The sequence below is a fragment of the Chroicocephalus ridibundus genome, chromosome Z (genome assembly GCF_963924245.1).
Source record: "Chroicocephalus ridibundus chromosome Z, bChrRid1.1, whole genome shotgun sequence".
Classification (NCBI taxonomy): Eukaryota; Metazoa; Chordata; class Aves; order Charadriiformes; family Laridae; genus Chroicocephalus; species Chroicocephalus ridibundus.
In genome coordinates, this window is record NC_086316.1 from 55,923,860 (window position 1) to 55,943,192 (window position 19,333).

The 19,333-nt window shown below is 40.8% G+C and overlaps 1 protein-coding gene and 1 long non-coding RNA gene across 2 annotated transcripts in view; both read left to right on the forward strand.

The window, feature by feature from the left end:
- The window catches only part of LOC134508951 (uncharacterized), a 56,323-nt gene extending 55,683 nt beyond the window's left edge, over positions 1-640 (forward strand). Inside the window, exon 4 of the long non-coding RNA XR_010069187.1 lies at positions 87-640. This is a non-coding gene — a long non-coding RNA (uncharacterized LOC134508951). The remainder of the gene's footprint in view (positions 1-86) is intronic.
- Positions 641-3,978: 3,338 nt separating this feature from the next.
- Positions 3,979-19,333, forward strand: part of PLGRKT (plasminogen receptor with a C-terminal lysine) — a 33,275-nt gene continuing 17,920 nt past the window's right edge. The window contains exon 1 of the mRNA XM_063321180.1: positions 3,979-4,330. Within this exon, the coding sequence (XP_063177250.1) occupies positions 4,250-4,330 (81 nt within the window). The 5' untranslated portion in view covers positions 3,979-4,249. The remainder of the gene's footprint in view (positions 4,331-19,333) is intronic.

Below are 19,333 nucleotides of genomic sequence, written 5' to 3' on the forward strand. Positions count from 1 at the left end.
TTTTTGAGTTTAATTTTGTAGACAATCTTTCCAGTTGGATGGAATCAATCAGGCAGACGGATAAAGATGTAACCTTCTTTCTGCAGGGTATCCCTAGCATGATTTGCTTCCTTCTTATTCTGGATCATCAAACTGAAGCAGATAATGAACAGTTTTACACCCATTGATAAATTTACACACAGTATGGTAAAATTCAAACTGATTCATCAAACTGCACTACATATAAAGATAAGAGAAAGAACGCTTGCTTGCTTCCAAAGATTTATTCTGGTTATTCTTCTATGTTCCTTTTTCCTTCTTGTAACATAAAAATCACATTTAATTAATCCAATAAACATCTGCATTGGCACAAGTTACAGTTATTTCCATTTTTACGTTACTTAATTTTTTTCAGATGAGTACCACAAACAAAATTTCTAAGATTTAATTATTTTTGGACCAACTATTTGTGGAGAGAATACATCTTATCATTTAAACCTTTGAGAAAAGATGACAGGAACAAAGCAGACATGACTGACTGGATAGTCATGTCACTTTATACTGCTGTACTCCACAGGACAATGGTTCCCAGACAATGGTGTGCCAGCACATCATGCATAAGGCACTGCACCGAAGGAGACTTGGCAGCACCGCTTAACGCAGCTCTTGTTTTTCATGATGTATCTGAAGCACAGTGGTAGCAAGCCACTGATGGAGGGGTAAGACAGGCATCAGAGATTCTGCATTTCACTGTGGCTCTTCAGAGGTGTTTCTGATTTCCTGTGACCGGCACTCAAATGAAGAGCGGCAACGTGGCTGGGAGTTTGGGAACTGGCATAGGGCAGGCAATGTGCCCTCTCTGGTGCCAAGAACATTCACAGTTATGAGTGAAATCCTACTGTTCAGCTCATGTCTGGAGCAGCAAGCAGCTATCAGCAAGGAGAGGCAAGAGCTGCCACCCCTGTCGCAGATGGGCTCCTCCCCAGTGCCTGCAGTCTGGTGTAGCTCAAACCTGCCTCCTCTCCACACACATGAACCACAGCGGCTCTTTATGCCCTATGCGAAACCAGCCTGCATTCTCTCTGCTACTTCTTAAATCCTTAATCTTTTCTTCAGAAACTATCCCCATTTCCTTAGCAATCACCCACAGTTTCTCCTCCTGTTCTCTATTCTTGTATTGTTGCTTTCAGGGCATGCTCTAGTGACAGAGATTGTAGGGGGTTGTGTGTGTATGGTTGGACTCGATGATCTCAAAGGTCCTTTCCAAGCATGAAGATTCTATGATTATTGAAATACGGTGCCCCATCACGTTAACCCCTCCAAAGAAACCAGACGTCTGCAATACAGAAGTCTGCTGCACTCTGAAATACTTTCCTGCTCAAGAAAAGAAGAAATTTGGACAGACCGAAACAGTCTGCTTGCCTGCAGATGGGTGGATGGTATCTTTGGTAACCTGCTTTGAGGAAAAATTACATTCTCTCAAATTCAGCAGTGAGAGACCCATCAAACACAATTTTCTCTAATGAAGCCTAATTAAAGACCTGTCAGTGGCTGCCAGTGCAGTACTGCCATCTTGCGCGAAGATAAAGTATAGCAGGAATCTTTTCCCTGGATCTCCTCCAGAAGCAGGCAAGACCCCAGGGAGCTGGGTGCCAGCTTCATGTTCATCACACAAGCCACCACTCCGACACACTTGGAGGATGGATTCTTCTGCTCATGGATGGACAAGTCTATTATCAGCAGCACATAATTTCATCTATTAGTTCTAATTTTTTATGTCCTCCTCTGCCTTCTCACTCTCTGATCCTTTCTTACAGCATTTCTCTCTCCCTCCTTCTCAGTATGCCACTATTGATTTATTTTTTCAGTTCCTTCACATGATTATGCTAACCTCCATTTTTCATAACATTTCACAGAACCACCATGTCATTCATGTATCTAACAGACTTCCATGTATCCTTCCACAAAACGTTACTGCCTTTTTGGATTGCAGGCAATTAGAATTAAGTAGAATTAGTCCAACACATCCTCTGGTTCTCTGCACAGGATTGTCATTTTGTGAGTCAACTTTCCTGTTTCCCCTTCCGTTGGCTGTTGCTGTCATCATTCACTGTATCTTTATGACAGAGAGCATTTTGATTCTATATACAATCTTATGCACATATTAAACCCCAGAGCTGTTTGCCACAACAGGGCTTTTCAAATGTTCCTTTTCTGTGATTGGCAGCTAGTTATTTTAGATAGGCCAAGATTTATGCAGGGATTTTTATTCAGGAAGCAATATAATACCTTCAGTAAAACCATTAACTGTGGCCAAAAACTTCACTTTTAAAGGTGTATGCAGAATCTCGGGCCAGATGCCTTCATCCTTGCAAGTGCTTACATCTATAAGCTGTTAAATCCACTCTACACTGTAAATTGGCAGTCAAAGTTTGACATGGACTAGTCTGTCAAACCTCTGGAGCTGAAAATACATCCTACCATCACGTTTTTAAAAGTTTGTATCTCCTTATGTACTAAAACTATGCGTGGTCAAAGATTAAATACTTTTAAAAGTCACAGGCATTTTCAAAATATCACAAAAAAAATCAAGTTCTTGGAAAGACTTTACGTAAAAATGTCAAGCAATTTTCCACAACAGAAAAAAAAAAAGTTTTTTCCTTTTCTAGTATTTTTGCTGTGCTGTTAACAAAAGGGGAAGTAGAAAATATGGGAAGATAGCTGTCTTCTCAGTCACTTTTTTCAGAAAAATAAGCTTTGCAAAAATGTTTGCATTTAGAACATGAATTAATACTAACAACAAGAGTCACTGGCTGGTGAGGACATTAGCAGGTGTAGGTGTTTGACACTCACGACACCCAAATCTTGAACTAGAAGACTCTTTCTGGAAAAAGGATGATTAATTCTCATTGTAAGGTGAGATGTCACATTTCACTATGAGGTGGTGTTTGAGGTGCTGTATATTCTCATGGACTCCTGTTGGAAACTTTAATGAGATACTCATTAATAGTGCCAGAAGAATCCTGGGAATCCTATCCAAAATTTCTATCACTGCTTAAACAGCCAACTGACCGAGCACAAACTTTGTCTCAACACTTTTTTAAATAATGAAAATTTAATTTCTTTGGATTTCAAAGTCAGCCTTTAATTATGGATGATGATGCCATGAAAACATTCTGACACAAGATGAAAGGCGGAGTAAGACAGGAAGCCTAAGTGTCGAAGCCATTTCATTCCCTTCCTCACCAACTGATACTTAGTTACCTGGTTGCATCATGCCAGAGCTGAGAACCTGCCAGGGGCCCGTGTGCATGTTTAACACAGAGATGAGTTCCTGGAAGCTTCTCGGGACAGGTTCTATAGACAAATAAATACATAAGTAAATAAAAGATAAAATAAAGAGCAGGAAAATGACACGCTGTCCACCGCGGGGCTGGCGCTTTCCCTCCAGCACATTTTTAATACCCACCCGAGCTGCAAGAGCCAGGGTGAGACCCATCGCTTCCTCACACGGTTAGTTGTGCCGTTGCCCGAAACCTCTGACGATATTTCACCCACAACCGCGATGTCCCTCGGCTAAAAACACACCCCGTACCAGCTGCGCTCGAACGGAACCGCGTTTTTTCCAGGCTGCTGGAGGATTTAGGGCGTTTACTCGAAATCGGCTTGACAAGACAGTAAGGAAAGGCCGAGCGTAAGCTGGTTACCGCAGAAGCCAGCGGCCCCGGCAGTCACCCGCGCTGCCGGTCCGCTCCCCCGCAGCCGTTCCAAACGCCGGCCCGGCCGCCGCTCTCCCTCCGGGAGCGCCGGGGGCCGCACCGGGTCCCGCCGGGCGCCTCAGCAGGCGGCGGAACGACAGGCCGTGAGGCGCTGGGCCCGGCCAGCCAGCCCGCCGCCGGCCCCTGGAACCCCTCCCGGCTCCGCCGGCGCCCGCCAATCGCGGGCAGCGCGGGCGGGGCCCTGCCGCGGCCTGTTGCCCTCTGCCCGCGGCCCACCGGCGCCCTTCCTGGAGGTGAGAGGAGGCGGTGCCGGGCCCGGAGCGGGACAGGGTTAGGCCCCGCCAGCGCCACGGGGCGGTCCCCGTAGGCGAGGCGGGCGCCGAGGGCCCGCGGAGGCTGCCGGTCCCCTGCGGGGCGGTACGAGCCGCGCCCCGCGCTACCCCCGCGGCCTACCCGCCGCCCCCGCCCCGGGGGCGGGGCGGGCCAGGCTCAGAAGAGCCGCCCGCGTTTGCCACCTGAGCCGCCTCGTCTCTTTTGCACTCCGGGGCACGATGGGGTTCGTCCTCTCCAAGTCCATGAACGACAGCCTGAGGGCTCAGCAGGAGTTTATGGCGATGAACTCGCGGCTTCAGGTAACGCGTGTTGTGGAGGAAGGCGGCCCGAGCTGGGCCCGCCGAGGTTTGCCCTGCCCCCAGGGTCCCAGGGGCTGCGTTCGCCCGCCCCGCGCCGGCCGCCGCAGGCTCCCGTGCGTAAAGCGCCCCTCGGCTGCGTCTAACGGCGCCCTGGGCGTGCCGTGTTTACAGCTCGGAGGGGCGGAAACTGTCCTTATGGGAGCCGGACCCTGAAAATACAGTTTTGAAAACTTACCTAAAACAGTCCCCTGAATCACAGCTGGGCTCCTCCGGTGTTAAGCAGCCTGTTAAAGTCAATCACAGCACGGTGACTAAAACCTGGATACCGTTCTCTTAAAATATGAGTTAAATATGTTTCAACTCTTTCACTATACCAAATCTTTCAAACAGCTCTTTCCTTAGGTTCAGTCAGGTAACTGCGGTTACTCCACATTTCTAGGAAGCCACTACACAGCTGCTCATTATCCTAGAAACGTCAGACTAAATAGGACATAGGGTATTGTGTATTCCCTCTCATAAAATAATAAAATTGCAGCAGAGAAAAAGAAGGAAAACAAGTTGGACTAAGGTTCAGAAAGTTGTGCTGAACAGAACTTACCCTGTAGCACTAGTTATAGCTTTCTAATTCCTTGTTAGGTACCTTATGATCTGTAACTTGTTTACATACTAAATGCTAGAGTGCAATCGGAAGAACTTAGCTAGAGTTTGTCCCTTTAGTTTTGTGTTTAAATTGAATACAGGTAAATTTACAATGTTTGAAGTAGTGATGGATGAACTTCCAATTTATTAGGTTGCCAGTAGATGGCACATTCTAGTTTTCAAAGCAGCTGCAGATAGTACGTTTTGTAGAGTCACATGTAAACTGAACTCGAGGCGGCCCTGGAAGCGTGGCTGGGAGGGAGAAAGATAGCATAGGAAAGATGATATAATAAAATACCGGATAGTTCTTAACCGTTTAAAGAAAATCAACGTTTTGGAAGGTTTGTAAACATAATTTTCTCTCTGTGCTGGGTTATATGTTTCTCACAAGTTTTGTGTACAACTTATATTTATTTTTTTCCATATACAAAGGGGTTCCTCCCACCCCAAAAGTTTTTGGAAATCCAAACGGTAGGAACATTTTCAGTTTGGGAGAATGATGATGAAATTAAAGTGGAGGCTTCCTTCATGATCTGCTTCTCTGCTGTGCAGAATGAAAGAGTTGAGGAAACAGCTTGAATTCTGCCTAGCATTTGCAGGGCGCTGCAGGTTTTGAATGGCAAGTGGTCTTTGGCCTCTTGACCCCAGACACCTAACAACTCTAGTTCTAGCCCAAATGCTCAGGCTAACATAAAAATAAACTTCTTTGAGGACAGTTACAAAAAAGCCCTTTCAAGATTGCCTACAAAATTCATGCAAGTTGCTCTTTAGGAACCCTCCCTTTGTTGTATTTCTTCTTTTTGACGATAGTAATAGTCAACATAGTAGATTTCTTTCTAACACTACAAATGCCTGATCGTATCTGATTTGTGCTATGTTTGCAGACATACCAGCTGTGTTAGAATACCTGCATCTTTTAAAAATGCATAAAGTACGCGGTTATGTCAGGTGCGAAACATACAGTGGGGACAAGGGGAGGACTAAATTTTGTGTCTTAAGGGGATGGAAGAAAATGGCTCTGCTCTGAGCTTGGGGAGAGTGTAGGGAAGAGAAAAAGACTGCCAGTAGGCATTTCCGTATGTGAGTAAAACCTGCCATGTGTCTGGAGTCTAGTGTTAGACAAACTACTTTCAGGCTATTTGTGGAAAATAGTATAGCCTGATTTATTTGCTTTTAGACAGAAATTGTAACGATAAATAACCTGGAGAAATTAGGCCATACTAGGACCAGAATGAAATAGCTTAACTAAAAGCATTAGATATTGTCTTATGGTAAAATACTAGGATTTGGATGCTGTCAGTTCTCCCATGTCGCTCTGAAAACCATCATATTTATTAATATGTTAATATGAAGTTTCCACTTCAAGCAATATGATGTATTTGCTATGACAGATTAAAAAATACTCATTTGTTTTAAACGTAAATCTATCCCAAAACAACACGTGGGATTGAAACCTCTTGTAGCTTTGCATAATTTCTGAATGTACTTTGGAGTGCCCCATGATTACAATGTTGAGGGAATAGAGTACTGTTATTACTCCAGGCCAATTGGTGTGGATCAAGAAGTCATCAAAATCGTTTCTCCTGGAATGCCTCCCTACTGGCAATGATGGTGTGACAATGCTCAGAAATGAACTAGTAAGTCTTTGGGTTGACCTGGAGCAAAACACAGCAGGTGTTGGTGTCACAGTCAGAAGCTGTGGAGGCTTCTCCTCTTCCTTGTAGGTGAGGAGGAGTCATAAAGTTGCTGTAAATTGTTTGGAACAGGATTTTTGTGCTATCAGTTTCCATGACAGAACACTTTTTTTTTTTTTTTTTAAAAAAAGGGGCAAAACCCCCATGTGTATGTTCTCCTCTGTATAGAGAAGATACAAAGCTGTTCAGTCATTGACTTATCCTCTGTGGAGGATTGTAGGTTGGAAGGAGACTGTTGCAAAAATAGGAAGACGAGTAACAGGACAGAAGTTGATAAAGACCCCTCCAAATCCCAAGGCTTGGTGCATGCTAAAGATCAGTCACTTTTACAGTTGGTCTGATGCGTGATGACACCCAAACCAGCTCGACTACTTCAGAATAAGAGAATGTTAAAAGATGTTGTAAAGTTGTGTGCATTTTATTTTATTTTTTTATACTCTTCTTGGGATAACTCTGAAAAGAAAGGATTGTGGCCTTGTAAATTGTATCTTAATGCTCTTTGGAAGAATAGTAAAACCTCAACCATCAGTTTGCCTTGATATTGAAGGACTTGCCGGTTGTTTGTATTGTCTTGGTCTGGATCCAGAATGAAATACCAGTCTGTATCAAGTGGAGACTGTTTATGGTAAAAGTTTGTTGAGGCTTCGTTTTTATCATGAGTGCTTCTTAAAGTGTAACTTGCAAAATTCTTTCCAAGCAGTGTACCAGATCTACAGCTCAAAGCCTAGCATATGGCCTTGCTAAGTGTTTTTAGCGTGGCTGAATGGGTAAGAGGAGGTTTCAGAGCATTTATAGCATAGTATTTATTTTCATGAGCTATGTGGGTGCTCTTAACACAATTAAAAGCATGAATTTAATGTATATTATCTGTTGAAGTGCTATGTTCTGTACTTTCTGTTCTGGTTAGACTTCTATTCTTTGCCTTTTTCTTCAATAACCCAAATGTATACCTTGAAAAAGCTATTTCAGTAACTGTTTACTAAGAAAGCCATTTTCAGATGTACAAGGCAACCTGGAAAAAGATACACATTTTGAAAATGGCAACTAAGAATGCAGCAATATTTGTGGCTGATAGTTCATTCTTCAGTATGGATCAGAACACTTTATTTTATGAAACTGGCTAAATTCACATACTTTGAAGCTCGCTAAAGACTTTATAGGGCTAAGACAGGCTTAAGCATTAGTGCATAATTACAAGTACATTGTCTTGAAATAATTAAAAAAACATTAAAACAACCTTGTATACTCCATATCTAGTGTTATTTAGAGTGATAAGAAGCAAAATCATGGTAGAAGGTCATGGCATGGTACAGATTAAAATTTTAAATTTAATTTCTTAGTGAATTCGATTCTAGGACTACATACAGCAAAGCTTACTAAATTAACTTTGCACTACAGAAGAATATTTCTGTGCTGATGTGTAAAAGACATTCTAATTGAAAGACTTTTACTTTAGGGTATAGACATAAAAAAGCCTAAATTCTCCTGTGAAATTTTTGCCAGGCTTTCTCATGCATATAGAGGAATCAAAAATGCTTTTTTGTTTTGAATGGAACCCCATCAACTCAGTACCATGCCACTCCCTCCTTGCCCTCCTCCACTACCCCACCACCACCCCCTGGCCTCTCCCTGGTTAGATTTTAGTTTATGCTCTGTGTTATTTCTATAGCAGTAATACCACTTTTGGCTCTAAAAAGTTGCTTTTCCTTGCGTTGCTTGGGAAACTCTACGCAGGGGAAGCCAAGTCAATTCAGAGGTTTCCTGTATATAGTCTGTCTGTCTGTAAGTAGCCAGTGAACTACACAAAAGGTAACTCTTCAGAGGAGGAGGCTGAGATTTTGTTTTATAAGGGTTTTTTGGGTTATTTTTCCTGTGGTATTATCAGAGTTAAATGACATGAAGATATCTTGCTGTGTGTGAGAATAATAGTGGATGGTAAACAGTGGTTTCTAGTCTGTGAAATTAAAAAATTTAAGTCCTTGTAGCATTTGAAATCTTTGGTAACTGTTTTCAATTATATCTCAATGTATAAAGTGTTTTCTTACTTAATGAGAATAAATTTTTCATTGAAACTCCACAAAACATTGGTGGTATACCGAGTCCTTCAATGACTAGCCTTTTTACTCTTTCGTATTATTAGCTTGCAAATCATTAATAATTGGATCTGAATTGATGACTAGTTTACAGTTTTGTTATATCACTCTTCTTTTTTTTTTTTTTTTTTCTAATATGAGATTACCAAAATGGGAAGACAGTGTCTGACTGATTTGTTTGTGATATCTTTATGTATAATAATCGTACCTAAGGGATTAAGCACTCTCTTCGTGCTGTCTAGCTATTGAAGTTTTCACATAGTTACTGCTGTGGGAAAACTAGATAAAAAACAATGAAGAGAAAGAGAAACACTGATTTTGATCAGAGAATGGAAGAGAAAAATCTGTTGTATAGCAGACTGCCTGGTGAAGTGAAGTAAATGAGGGCAGGTCAACTGAAAAAGCAAGAATTATGTAGCTGGAGTTTAGGCCATGTGGAAAAGATTAATTCCTACTTTGTTGAATTGCTAAATGTGATAGTGATCAGGTTCTAAACAATGAACCTATTTTTCCAATAATTTAGAGCACAAGGAATTCTCTAAATCATCACAGAGCATTTTTATTCTGTTAAAAAAGACAACCCAAAAAAACAAAAAAAAACTCAGAAAATGAAAAACCCCTGCGTTTTCTCCAAATGAAACAAAAAATCATATTATCCCATCCTAAAAAAATTGTTCCTAGTATAGCAGCACAATGGGAGTATTTTGCTGTCACAGCAGATGTTAAGTAAATAAACCTAGAACATACCTGTTCCTTGCAGAAACTCTTATAATTGATAATGTGCTGGAGTTCCCGCAGAGTTGATGGCTCTGGAGAAGGGAGGCCTGTACATGCACAAGTACACACATACACAGCCTGAGAAACAAGCAGGAAGAACAAGAGCTGTTTCTGGTCCCAACACTGCAACATCGTGGTAATAACTGAGATGTGGTAGGACAGCTTATGCAACTGGAAGTAATGGACAGATACAAGCTCTTCAGGAAAGACAGGTAGGGAAGTCAAGGAGAAGAGCTGCTCATGATGTGAAGGAGTAGCTTGTGGGTTCATGTAAGAGGAGAGGCCACAAAACATGACAGTGGTGGGAGTGTGCTGCAGACCACCGATCAGGGTGACGAAGTACTTCATGTACTTTAAACAACTTAAGAAAGCCTCTGGTTTACTGACTCTGGTTCTCAGGAGACTTCAGTCTCCCTAACATCTCCTGGAAGGGCCATAAAGCAGGACATAAGCAATTGAGTACATTTCTGGAAAATGTGAGGGATAACTGATACAGGTAGGTACTGGATGGGCCATCCAGGGCTCATGCACAGCTGGATTTGTTACTCACAAATAGGGAAGAACTGACTTGGGGATGTAATACCAAAGGCAGTCTTGGTTGTGGTGGCGAGATCAGGGTCCTGAGGGTACTGAGGAAGGCACATAGCATAGTGCAGGACAAGGTAGGACACAGGGGGACAAGGGGCAACAGGCACAAGATAGAACACGGGAAATTCCATCTCAACGTGAGGAAAAATTCTTTAGTTTGAGGGCGACAGAGCACTGGAACAGGCTGCACAGAGAGGTGGTGGAGTGTCGTCTGGAGATACTCAAAATCTGCCTGCTTTGGCAGGGGAGTTGGACTAGATAGATTATCTTCTATCATCTGGGAAGGGAAAGGTCCCTTCCAACCCCTATGATTCTGTGATAGTGCAGACCCTGCACATTGGAAGAAGTTGTTCCCTTATTCAGGGAACTGGTAGGTGAGATGCCATAGGAGGCAGCTCTGGAGGATAAAGGAGTTCAAGAAAGCTGATGTGTTTAAGGACATACTTGTCCTAGTGTACCTGGCAACAGCACAGGCTGGGGGATGAAAACTGGGGAGCAACTTTGTAGAGATGGAGGGGACACTGGAAGACAGCAACCAGAGCATATGCCAGCAGTTTGCCCTGGCAGCAGAGAGTCAAAAGGACCAACAAGGAGGGCTTCATAAGCAGTAGTACAGCCAGTAGGTTGAGGAAAATGTCTGTTGCCTTCTGTTCAGTGCTTTGTTAAAAGCATTTAGATACTGCATCCTGGTTTTGCCCCCCTTCTTCTCCCCCCATGCAAGAAAAATGTAGATGAAAAGGAGCAGGTTTAGCAGCAGGGCTTGATCACTTCTTGAGAGGAGGCCAAGTAAGCTGGACTTGTGCAGCCTGGACTTAGTCAGAGCCTTATTCACGCCTTCTGAGGTGCAGGACCAACAGCAGACTCCCAGCAACTGTGAGGTTATCAAGAAAGCAGAGCCAGGGTGTTCACAGTGGTGGATTGCAGGAGGGTGAGAGACAGTGGGTGTTGAAACAGGATGGGGGGAGCAGTTCTGACTGAATATAAGGAGAAACCTTTTCCCCCCACAAGGACAACTCAGCAGAGGTGCAGTGAAGCTGCCTCCATCCTTCAAGGTTTTCAAGACCCGACTGGATAAAGCCCTGAGCAACCTGGTCTAATCACATAGCTGACCCTGTTCTGAGCAGGACCTGCTGAGGTCCTGTCCAACCTGAGTTACTCTGTGGTGCTCTGACCGCCATGGAAGCAGGCACAGACTGTGGGCCCACTTTATTTTGTGGGTCCTATGAGGCAGGATTTCCTCACATCTGCTTCTTCCCAGGCTGAGAATTGTGATGAGTTACAGCTTGATGTCTGCACTCCTGTGCATGCTGCATACGCACAGCAGCAATCTGCTGAGACAAGCCGTGACTTGGTCCAACTGCCAACTGACAGTTGTTAGATAGATTTTAGGTATGTGTGATACTGATACAGAAGTAACATCGCAAGGAAGAGGATTCAGAATTAAAGCCTCAGTGTGCCCTGCATGTCAGATTGCAAAAACTAAACAAAAATCTGGTTGTCTGTGGGAGTAATTTACTTGAAACAGAATTGTACAATCATTGCTGTATTCACAGGTAAAGTTTCCACAACGCTGCTTAATACTGCATATTCAGCAGTCGCATATACATAAGTTGGTTAAAATGAGCAATTTCAGTAAAAAGCTATAATCATTATTTACGCAAATCTTGTTTAAAAAGTCTTGCTTTCAGGTTACAGCAGGTTGGCTCTGCCAGACCTTCAGGGACAGATCAGACTCATAAAAGTAGAAGACCTGGAGGACTGGAATTCTTGAAAAATTTAGGTTTTAGGAGAAAATAATACAGGAGGAAAGAAAAATCACTGAAAGAGCTGGAAAGAAAAGAGACTAGTTAGTGCTCAGGGCATATTGTTGTTTCTGTGGCTAAAAGACTTTGTTCTTGTTTTGGGATAGCGGTTCAGAGTGATTTGGAGTTTTGTTCAGTTGAATTTTGGGGTTTTTTCCCCAGCAAGAGAATGTCTTATCAGACAAAAGGATAATCTTCTCTGTGGGAAAGCATAATTGCATTCAGGAGTCAGAGATAGTCCTCCAAATTAATCTTTGATGGCAGTCACATAACCTTTGAGAAAATAAACAGGCTAGGAAAATAATATACTTCTGACAAATCTTGTATTTACCCGTAATAAAAATGTTTTATTATAACCTCCTGTCTGCCATATGAATCTCTGGATAGTCTCATTCCTGTTCTCCTGCCATCCCTTCTCTCTCCCTATTTTATTATGTCAGACTGTAAAGTGCATTCTTCTCCCCAGGTAATATTGGATAGCCAGGAAACAGCCATAGATCTGCTCTCATAGCAGTTAGTCTTTGGGAGTTTATAGACTTGCTCTCTGTATGCTGCCTGTGTAGGCATGGGAAAGGTTCCATACTCCTTCGTGAAAAAAAAATGCCAATATCAAATAAAGCTGGAACAGTAAGGGACAGATTTTTCTATTTTAACAGTGCCGTGCACTTACATCCTCTTTTCTGAAAACCTGTGCCAGCCTCTCCTTGTTTTTTCAAATCTTTTCCCTCTTTTGGGATCCCCAATGTCATATAGGTTTGTTTTGAGCCACAGGAAGACTACACTATCATATTCTGATGAGGGACAGTCAGTGGTATTGAAGCTCCTCTGCAGTTCTGTACCTAACTGGATACATTTATGCTCCTTTCTCTCTTTCTGTCTTCCCAACGCCCCATCCGCCCCCGCTTGGTGGTGGTTTTGTTTAGGTTTGTGTTTTGGTGGGTTTTTTTCCTTCTTTGTTTTAACAGTTCCTTTTGAAGCTTTGGGAGTGATGCAAAATAATAAGGGAAATTTTTAAAAGGCATTTTTTCCCCCTGATTAGTAAAAATTGTTAAGTTGAATAGCTGGTAAGATGGTATAAAACGTCGTTAGGGAAACTCATCTTCCAGTGCAATGATGCATAGTCTGACTTTTTAAAGATGAAAAAGAATATAGCGGTTTCTCTGTAAATGAAACACCCTTTTGGACACAGCACAGAAATGCCAAAAACATATTTGACTTCTGCAGAGTCTGTACCTATAGAAATAACTTAATTAATTCAAATTATAAATCACAAGATTTCTACTTGTGAAAATGACTCCTCAGCATTCTGAGCTTTCATCTGTTCTTCAGCTCTTGCGTATGGAGAAAGATGTATGCATTTTACGCTCTATGTATGAGCTATGGCACGTGCATTCGTGATCCAGCTTGAAGTGAAACTGCTGTTGAATGTTTTCCATGTTTGCAAATGGCTCTAAGGTCTTGGTCTCCTAAGAAGATGATTTGGAACATTATTTCATTGTAACGTTAATTTCAGTGTAAACATGCATTTCATTAGACTGTAATTTGACTTTACAAAAGATGTGTGACAAAAGCATTTGTATTTGGAAAAATTATATCAAAAACTCAGTGAAAGCATAGCTAAATGCAGCTTAATATAATATTTTTTCTTTCCTCTACACTGTCAGCACTTGGTTAGAGGCAGAACATAGAGCATGATTGCATTACTTTCCTGCCAGGGCTGTATTGCCTTAAGAGGTTTGCATTGAGTGGCAAGGAACAAGTTTTCATCTTCAACAATTTGTTCTTAAATCTGAAATGAAAGTATAGAAGTACCACGTAGCAAGCTTCTTAACAGACCATGTTTTATGACCAAACTATATTGGATTTTTTTTCTGCACTAAAGTAATAATAATAGTAAAAAAATAAAGTCAGACATATTATAAGTGATAAAAAAGGACCAGAACATTTCAATTTATATCCAGACACTCAGCAGTTTCTCAAAATAAAATCTGGCCATAATTCAGTGAGATGTTGTTTGTGTAAAATTTTAGATTGAGGGATTAGTTTAGTATTCTGATTGTCTTGATGAATTGGAAAATGCCTGAAATAATGGGCAATGGTATAATAGGTAATAGAATAAATAACCAGTCCAGAGCATTATATCCAAGAAGGAAAGGTTAAATAGATTAACCTGGTAGTGGTGATTAGACTTCAGGAGCTTAAAAAAGACCTAGGTTTTATATACTTGTGCATAAATAAACATATATTTTTATACGCTGACATATAAGTTGAATCAACAGCACAGATTCTTGTAAAAAGCCAATATAATTGTGGATTTATTAACCAACTTTTTTCCAATTTTAATCAACCAAATTGAATTACTCAATTTGCACTACTGATGACTTTGATGGGAAAAAGCTTTTGATACTTCTTTTAATGAGCTGAGAAGCTGTGGAAAGTTCAGAATATGGTAGTAAGAATAATAAAGGCATTAGAACCTATGAGGAAAGGATGACAAAATCGTTATTTGTCTCATGCTATAAACACTTCTGTTATGAATTTTAAGTTTGTGTGTGATGGTGGTGGTTTTTTAATCCACTCATTTTTCTCATGCGTCCTTCTAGAGATACTGAGTCTTTTCCGTTGCAAAAGCAAGCAAGCAAGAATCGGGATAAATATTGTGAGTCTTTGAGTCCTGAACTGTCATTATACGAGTTACTAAGAAAGGCAGTGAAATCTGTCGCTGGTGGTCTTGGCTGGGATAAACAAATGTTTATTTCAGCTCCCTGCATTCAGGCTAACTTTAAAGGACCTGTGAATGTGCTTTCTCGCCGTGTCCTCGTGACTGTGCAAACACAGAAGGTGCAGTACCTGAACAGAATGCAGGTCCCCTTAACCCAGGGCTGGCTAATATGTAACAATTCTTTCTTCAAAATTTATTTTGCACTTAATAGTGTTTCTTCCTTAGCAACATCTCTTTTCCAGCTTTATAATTTCTAACCAGCTCAAACACATAAGTAAATGTGATATTTATTTATTTTTCTTAATACAGAAAATACCTGTTTTTCAGGACTTAACACTGATTTTTTGTGTGAGTTATGTTTAATGTTATGTTACTAGTGAGGTTTTTATCTAGCAAAGATTACAAGATGTTGCTACTTCAATTATACAGCTGTTTGTTCCTGGTGTTTGGTTTTCATCTCAATAGCTTTTTGAAAACGTACACAACAATTGTAAGATTTATATATGCCCGGTAAGAAATAAATTTAAACTTTTCAATAGGAGCGTTAAGGTTTTGGTTTGGTTTGGGGTTTTTTTTGGTTGGTTGGTTGGTTTTTTTGTTGTTGGTGGTGATGGTGGTGGGGTTTTTTTGTTTGTTTGGTTGGTTTGTTTGGTTTGTTTTTTTTATTGCAAAGTATCTGATAATCTAGTTATCCTTCTAGGGTTTTGAAGTTCTTACTTTTTCAAAATAGAAGTTTCTGTGGTAACGTATGCAACAGTATATAGTGAAAGAGACAGCTGAAGCATTTTAAACATTTGTTCAAGTGAAAAATGAGATTACTCATTTAGTATAGATAAAGTACAGGCAGTATTTGTACCTGCGTAGTTACTAAATGTTTTTTATACAAATATGTACACCTTCCTTAAGTTATTGTTTTTGTGATATTTGAATTGAATAATGGGTTCTACTGTCCTTAGGATACATTAATACATAACACTTTGATGAACTTCCTTTAGTACTGGAGATACTGAGAATTTTATGAGGGAAAAATGAGGAAAACCTGACTTATTTATCAGGAAGCTCAGTGATCTCCTCTGCCCTAACTGGGAAAGAATTTGTGTTTGAGGGGAAGGTTTTATATGCATATTTTTTATTTAAGTTATAGTAAAAATGTGTTAAGAATGTAAAGATGCTCTTACAAGATCACTAGGTCACTAGGAGCTTTATCTTATCACAGAATGGTAGGGGCTGGAAGGGACCTCTGGAGATCATCAGGTCCCACCCGCCTGCCAGAGCAGGGTCGTCTTAGAGCAGGTTGCCCAGGATCGTGTCCAGGTGAGTTTTGAATGTCTCCAGAGATGGAGACTCCACCGCCTCCCTGGGCAGCCTGTTCCAGTGCTCTGCCACCCTCGAAGTAAAGAAGTTCCTCCTCATGTTTCGGTGGAACTTCCTATGGTCAAGTTTGTGCCCGTGACCTCTTGTCCTGCCGCTGGGCACCACTGAAAAGAGCCTGGCCCCATCCTCCTGACACCCACCCTTGAAGTATTTAGAAGTGTTGATAAGGTCCCTGCTCAGCCGTCTTTTTTGCAGACTGAAGAGACCCAAATCCCTCAGCCTTTCCTCATAAGAGAGGTGCTCCAGTCCCCTAATCCTCCTGGTAGCCCTTTGCTGCACCCTCTCCAGCAGTTCCCTGTCCCTCTTGAACCGGGGAGCCCCGAACTGGACACAGTACTCCAGGTGCGGCCTCACCAAGGCAGAGTAGAGGGGGAGGATGACCTCCCTCCACCTGCTGGCCATACTCTTCTTGATGCACCCCAGGATGCCATTGGCCTTCTTGGCCACAAAGGCACATTGCTGGTTCAAAACGTGAGCCAGAAATTATGACAAACTAGACATTAGGCCACATACCATTTTAGTAATTCAACTTAGATAGAAATTCAAAATGTTAATGAAAACCAGAGGAGAAGAAAACAAAACTTTTGAAATGGGAAAATATTAATGTTTGTTCAATATGTAGTAAACTAAGAGTACTCTATCTTAGACATGTGAAATGAATTGACCTAATAAGCCTATCATTTTGTTCTTGGTAGGGACCTGTCTCTTTTACATGTTCCTGCCCTTATCCTAGGATGCTTTTTCAGTAATGAGCTAAAAGTAGGAATGGAAAAGAGAGTATAAGAAAGTATGAGTAAGGGCAGGGGGAGATGGTCTCTGTTTTATTTGAAGATGAAGTATATTTGCAAGTAGTGGTGTGGCATTCTGTTGGGATTTTTCTTAATAAATTCAATTAACCCATTACTCAGTCAACATACTGTTGATGAGTTATCAGTTGATAGGTGGCTGTTGAAAGGCATACGCATGCTATGATTTGACTCTTGGCAGGAAAAAGAATGGCTAATATTAAAATGCCAATGAGTTTCTGAACAATAAAACTTCTTTTCATGCTTTATCACTTTCATTCATTAAAAAAGAAAGAGAACTGACACATGCATAGGCTGCTTTCTTTAGAGTCCTTCCTGTGCCTAATAACACTTTGTGTGATGACATTCTTTCCATCTACAGATTTGCCAACTTATCTGTGTTGGTAAAAGATCAGCCACGTCCATGATGATACCTGAAAAGTTTAATTTTTCCTAATGTCTTAGGGTACTGAGTAATTTTCTGCAAGGTTTTTGTAAGTCCGTAACTTTTTCCTCTCTAAAGTTTTCACTGAGAATTAGTCAAAATGATTTTTTTTTAAGTTCTATTACAATGAAAATAATTGTTCCCTTTCTTCCGTGTGATGTAAAATGTAAGCAAGCTTTCCCTTTCCTGACTACTACCATCCTTTTCCCTTTGGAGTGGGAAATCACTAGATTTGTTTTCTATTGACAAGATACTGGTAGCGCTTATGGCATCTGTAATGCATTTGTCTTAAAGCATTAGAAAAATTGTCTTGCCCCTTAGGTGATCTGGGCTTAATTCAGGAAATAAATGCTCTCTGGTAACAATTCTATATCCTTATTAGTCTCTGTGCATCAAATGGAACAGAACAAGATGAATGATATCTGTGCTGAGAAAGATTAGAACAATCGATCTCACAGGGAAAAAGCCAGTTTGGTTGGTATTATCTGGGAGATTGTACGCTCTGCCTGATCACTGTAAAGAAATAAACATAATGGTTTACAAAGAGCAGGTTTTAATAGCTATTTCCAACATGCAAGCGCCAGCTACCAGCAAACAATGCAAAACAGACAGATTGCTCGAGTTCTACCAGTCTTTTTGCTGGGGAATATCTGTGACTGTTACATATCATTGTGAATGCAGCTTGCTTAGGTAAAACTTTTCTCTTGATTGGAGGTGTACTGCAGCTAACCCTTACACATGTAGGCTTAGTTTATTGGGGGGATTTAACTGATTTCAAAGAAGAAATGCCTTCTGAAGCTGCCTACTTCAACACTATGAATTTTCCGTAGTTCCTTCCTTCTTAGTAGAGCAAACCTACCACTGTAGTCTTCTGCTGTTAAGTCCACTGCAGTCAAATCTGTACATTTACTTGTTTTTCTATGAAATACTATTTCTTGAATGCTAAGTTTTTAAAAAAAAAAGTGTGCGTGGGGCGGGGAAGGAGAGCCCTGTATTGAGCAGAACTTGTAAGAGCCCAGGAGGTACAATGGCTAAGTAAATAGATCTTATACCTGTTTTAATTCCATGACCATAATGGTGTAAAGAGAGCCACATTAATTTTGCAAGTCAGAATCTGAAATGGATAGGAAGAAACATCATATTTGCAGGTTTTGTTGGTATTATAACACCCTTTCATGCTGCAGTATCATTTTACAGCCATTTCTTCTGGTTATCATTTTCAATTCAATGCTCTCGGTGCTTATTGCATTTTTAAAAAACAGGTTTATAAGGCACACCAGGAGTGTACCTAGAGGCATTACTGGGGGGTGGAAATAACGAATTGCATAATTCTTACTTATTCACTTATTAGCCAGATTTACTGACATTTACAATATCAAATGACTTGATATTGTAATGTTAACTCTCTTTCTTATACTGCTCAATCTATTTTACTATTCCTACAGCATGCATGCATGTTTTTTACATCACTGACTATCCAATAACTTTGGTTTGTCTTTATAGAGCTTGTAAAAAAACTCCTGAGAATTCTAAACACTGATAACAGTACCTTAAAATTTTGCTTGCTCTGTAAATAAGATTATTAAATGCAGGTGGAGGACACCCTTCTTGACTCTGTTGCATGCTCATTGCTCAAAGGCTACACGGCAGAAGCATGGAAATGCTAGGTTATTGCCAAGAAATCTTACTTTCATACTACAGTCCATTGGATTGAGCCTCTCCATTGCACAGCTTAAAACGTCAAATGGATTTAGGTGCCTTTGATGTTATTTTCTTTTTACAAGGCATGTAATTCCAGTAACTCACTGACAACAACAGGAATACAAAGGGGTTATTTTAGTGCAGTTTACTTTCTGACGTTAGGCTAATTTTGTTAGTCACCTTTCTTTTTATGGTAGATCTTAGCTCATAAATTTTTTGTAATGTGTCTTTACACTTGGAAGCTTTAAAATTTGAATTTTCAGGGAGTGTAGTTTCTTGCAGTGCCAATAATTTTAATTGCTCTGTGTACTTGATGTGAAAAATATTTGCAAACAAGCTTTGAAGCTGCAGGATAAAACATTTAAGTCTGATTTATTTTAACT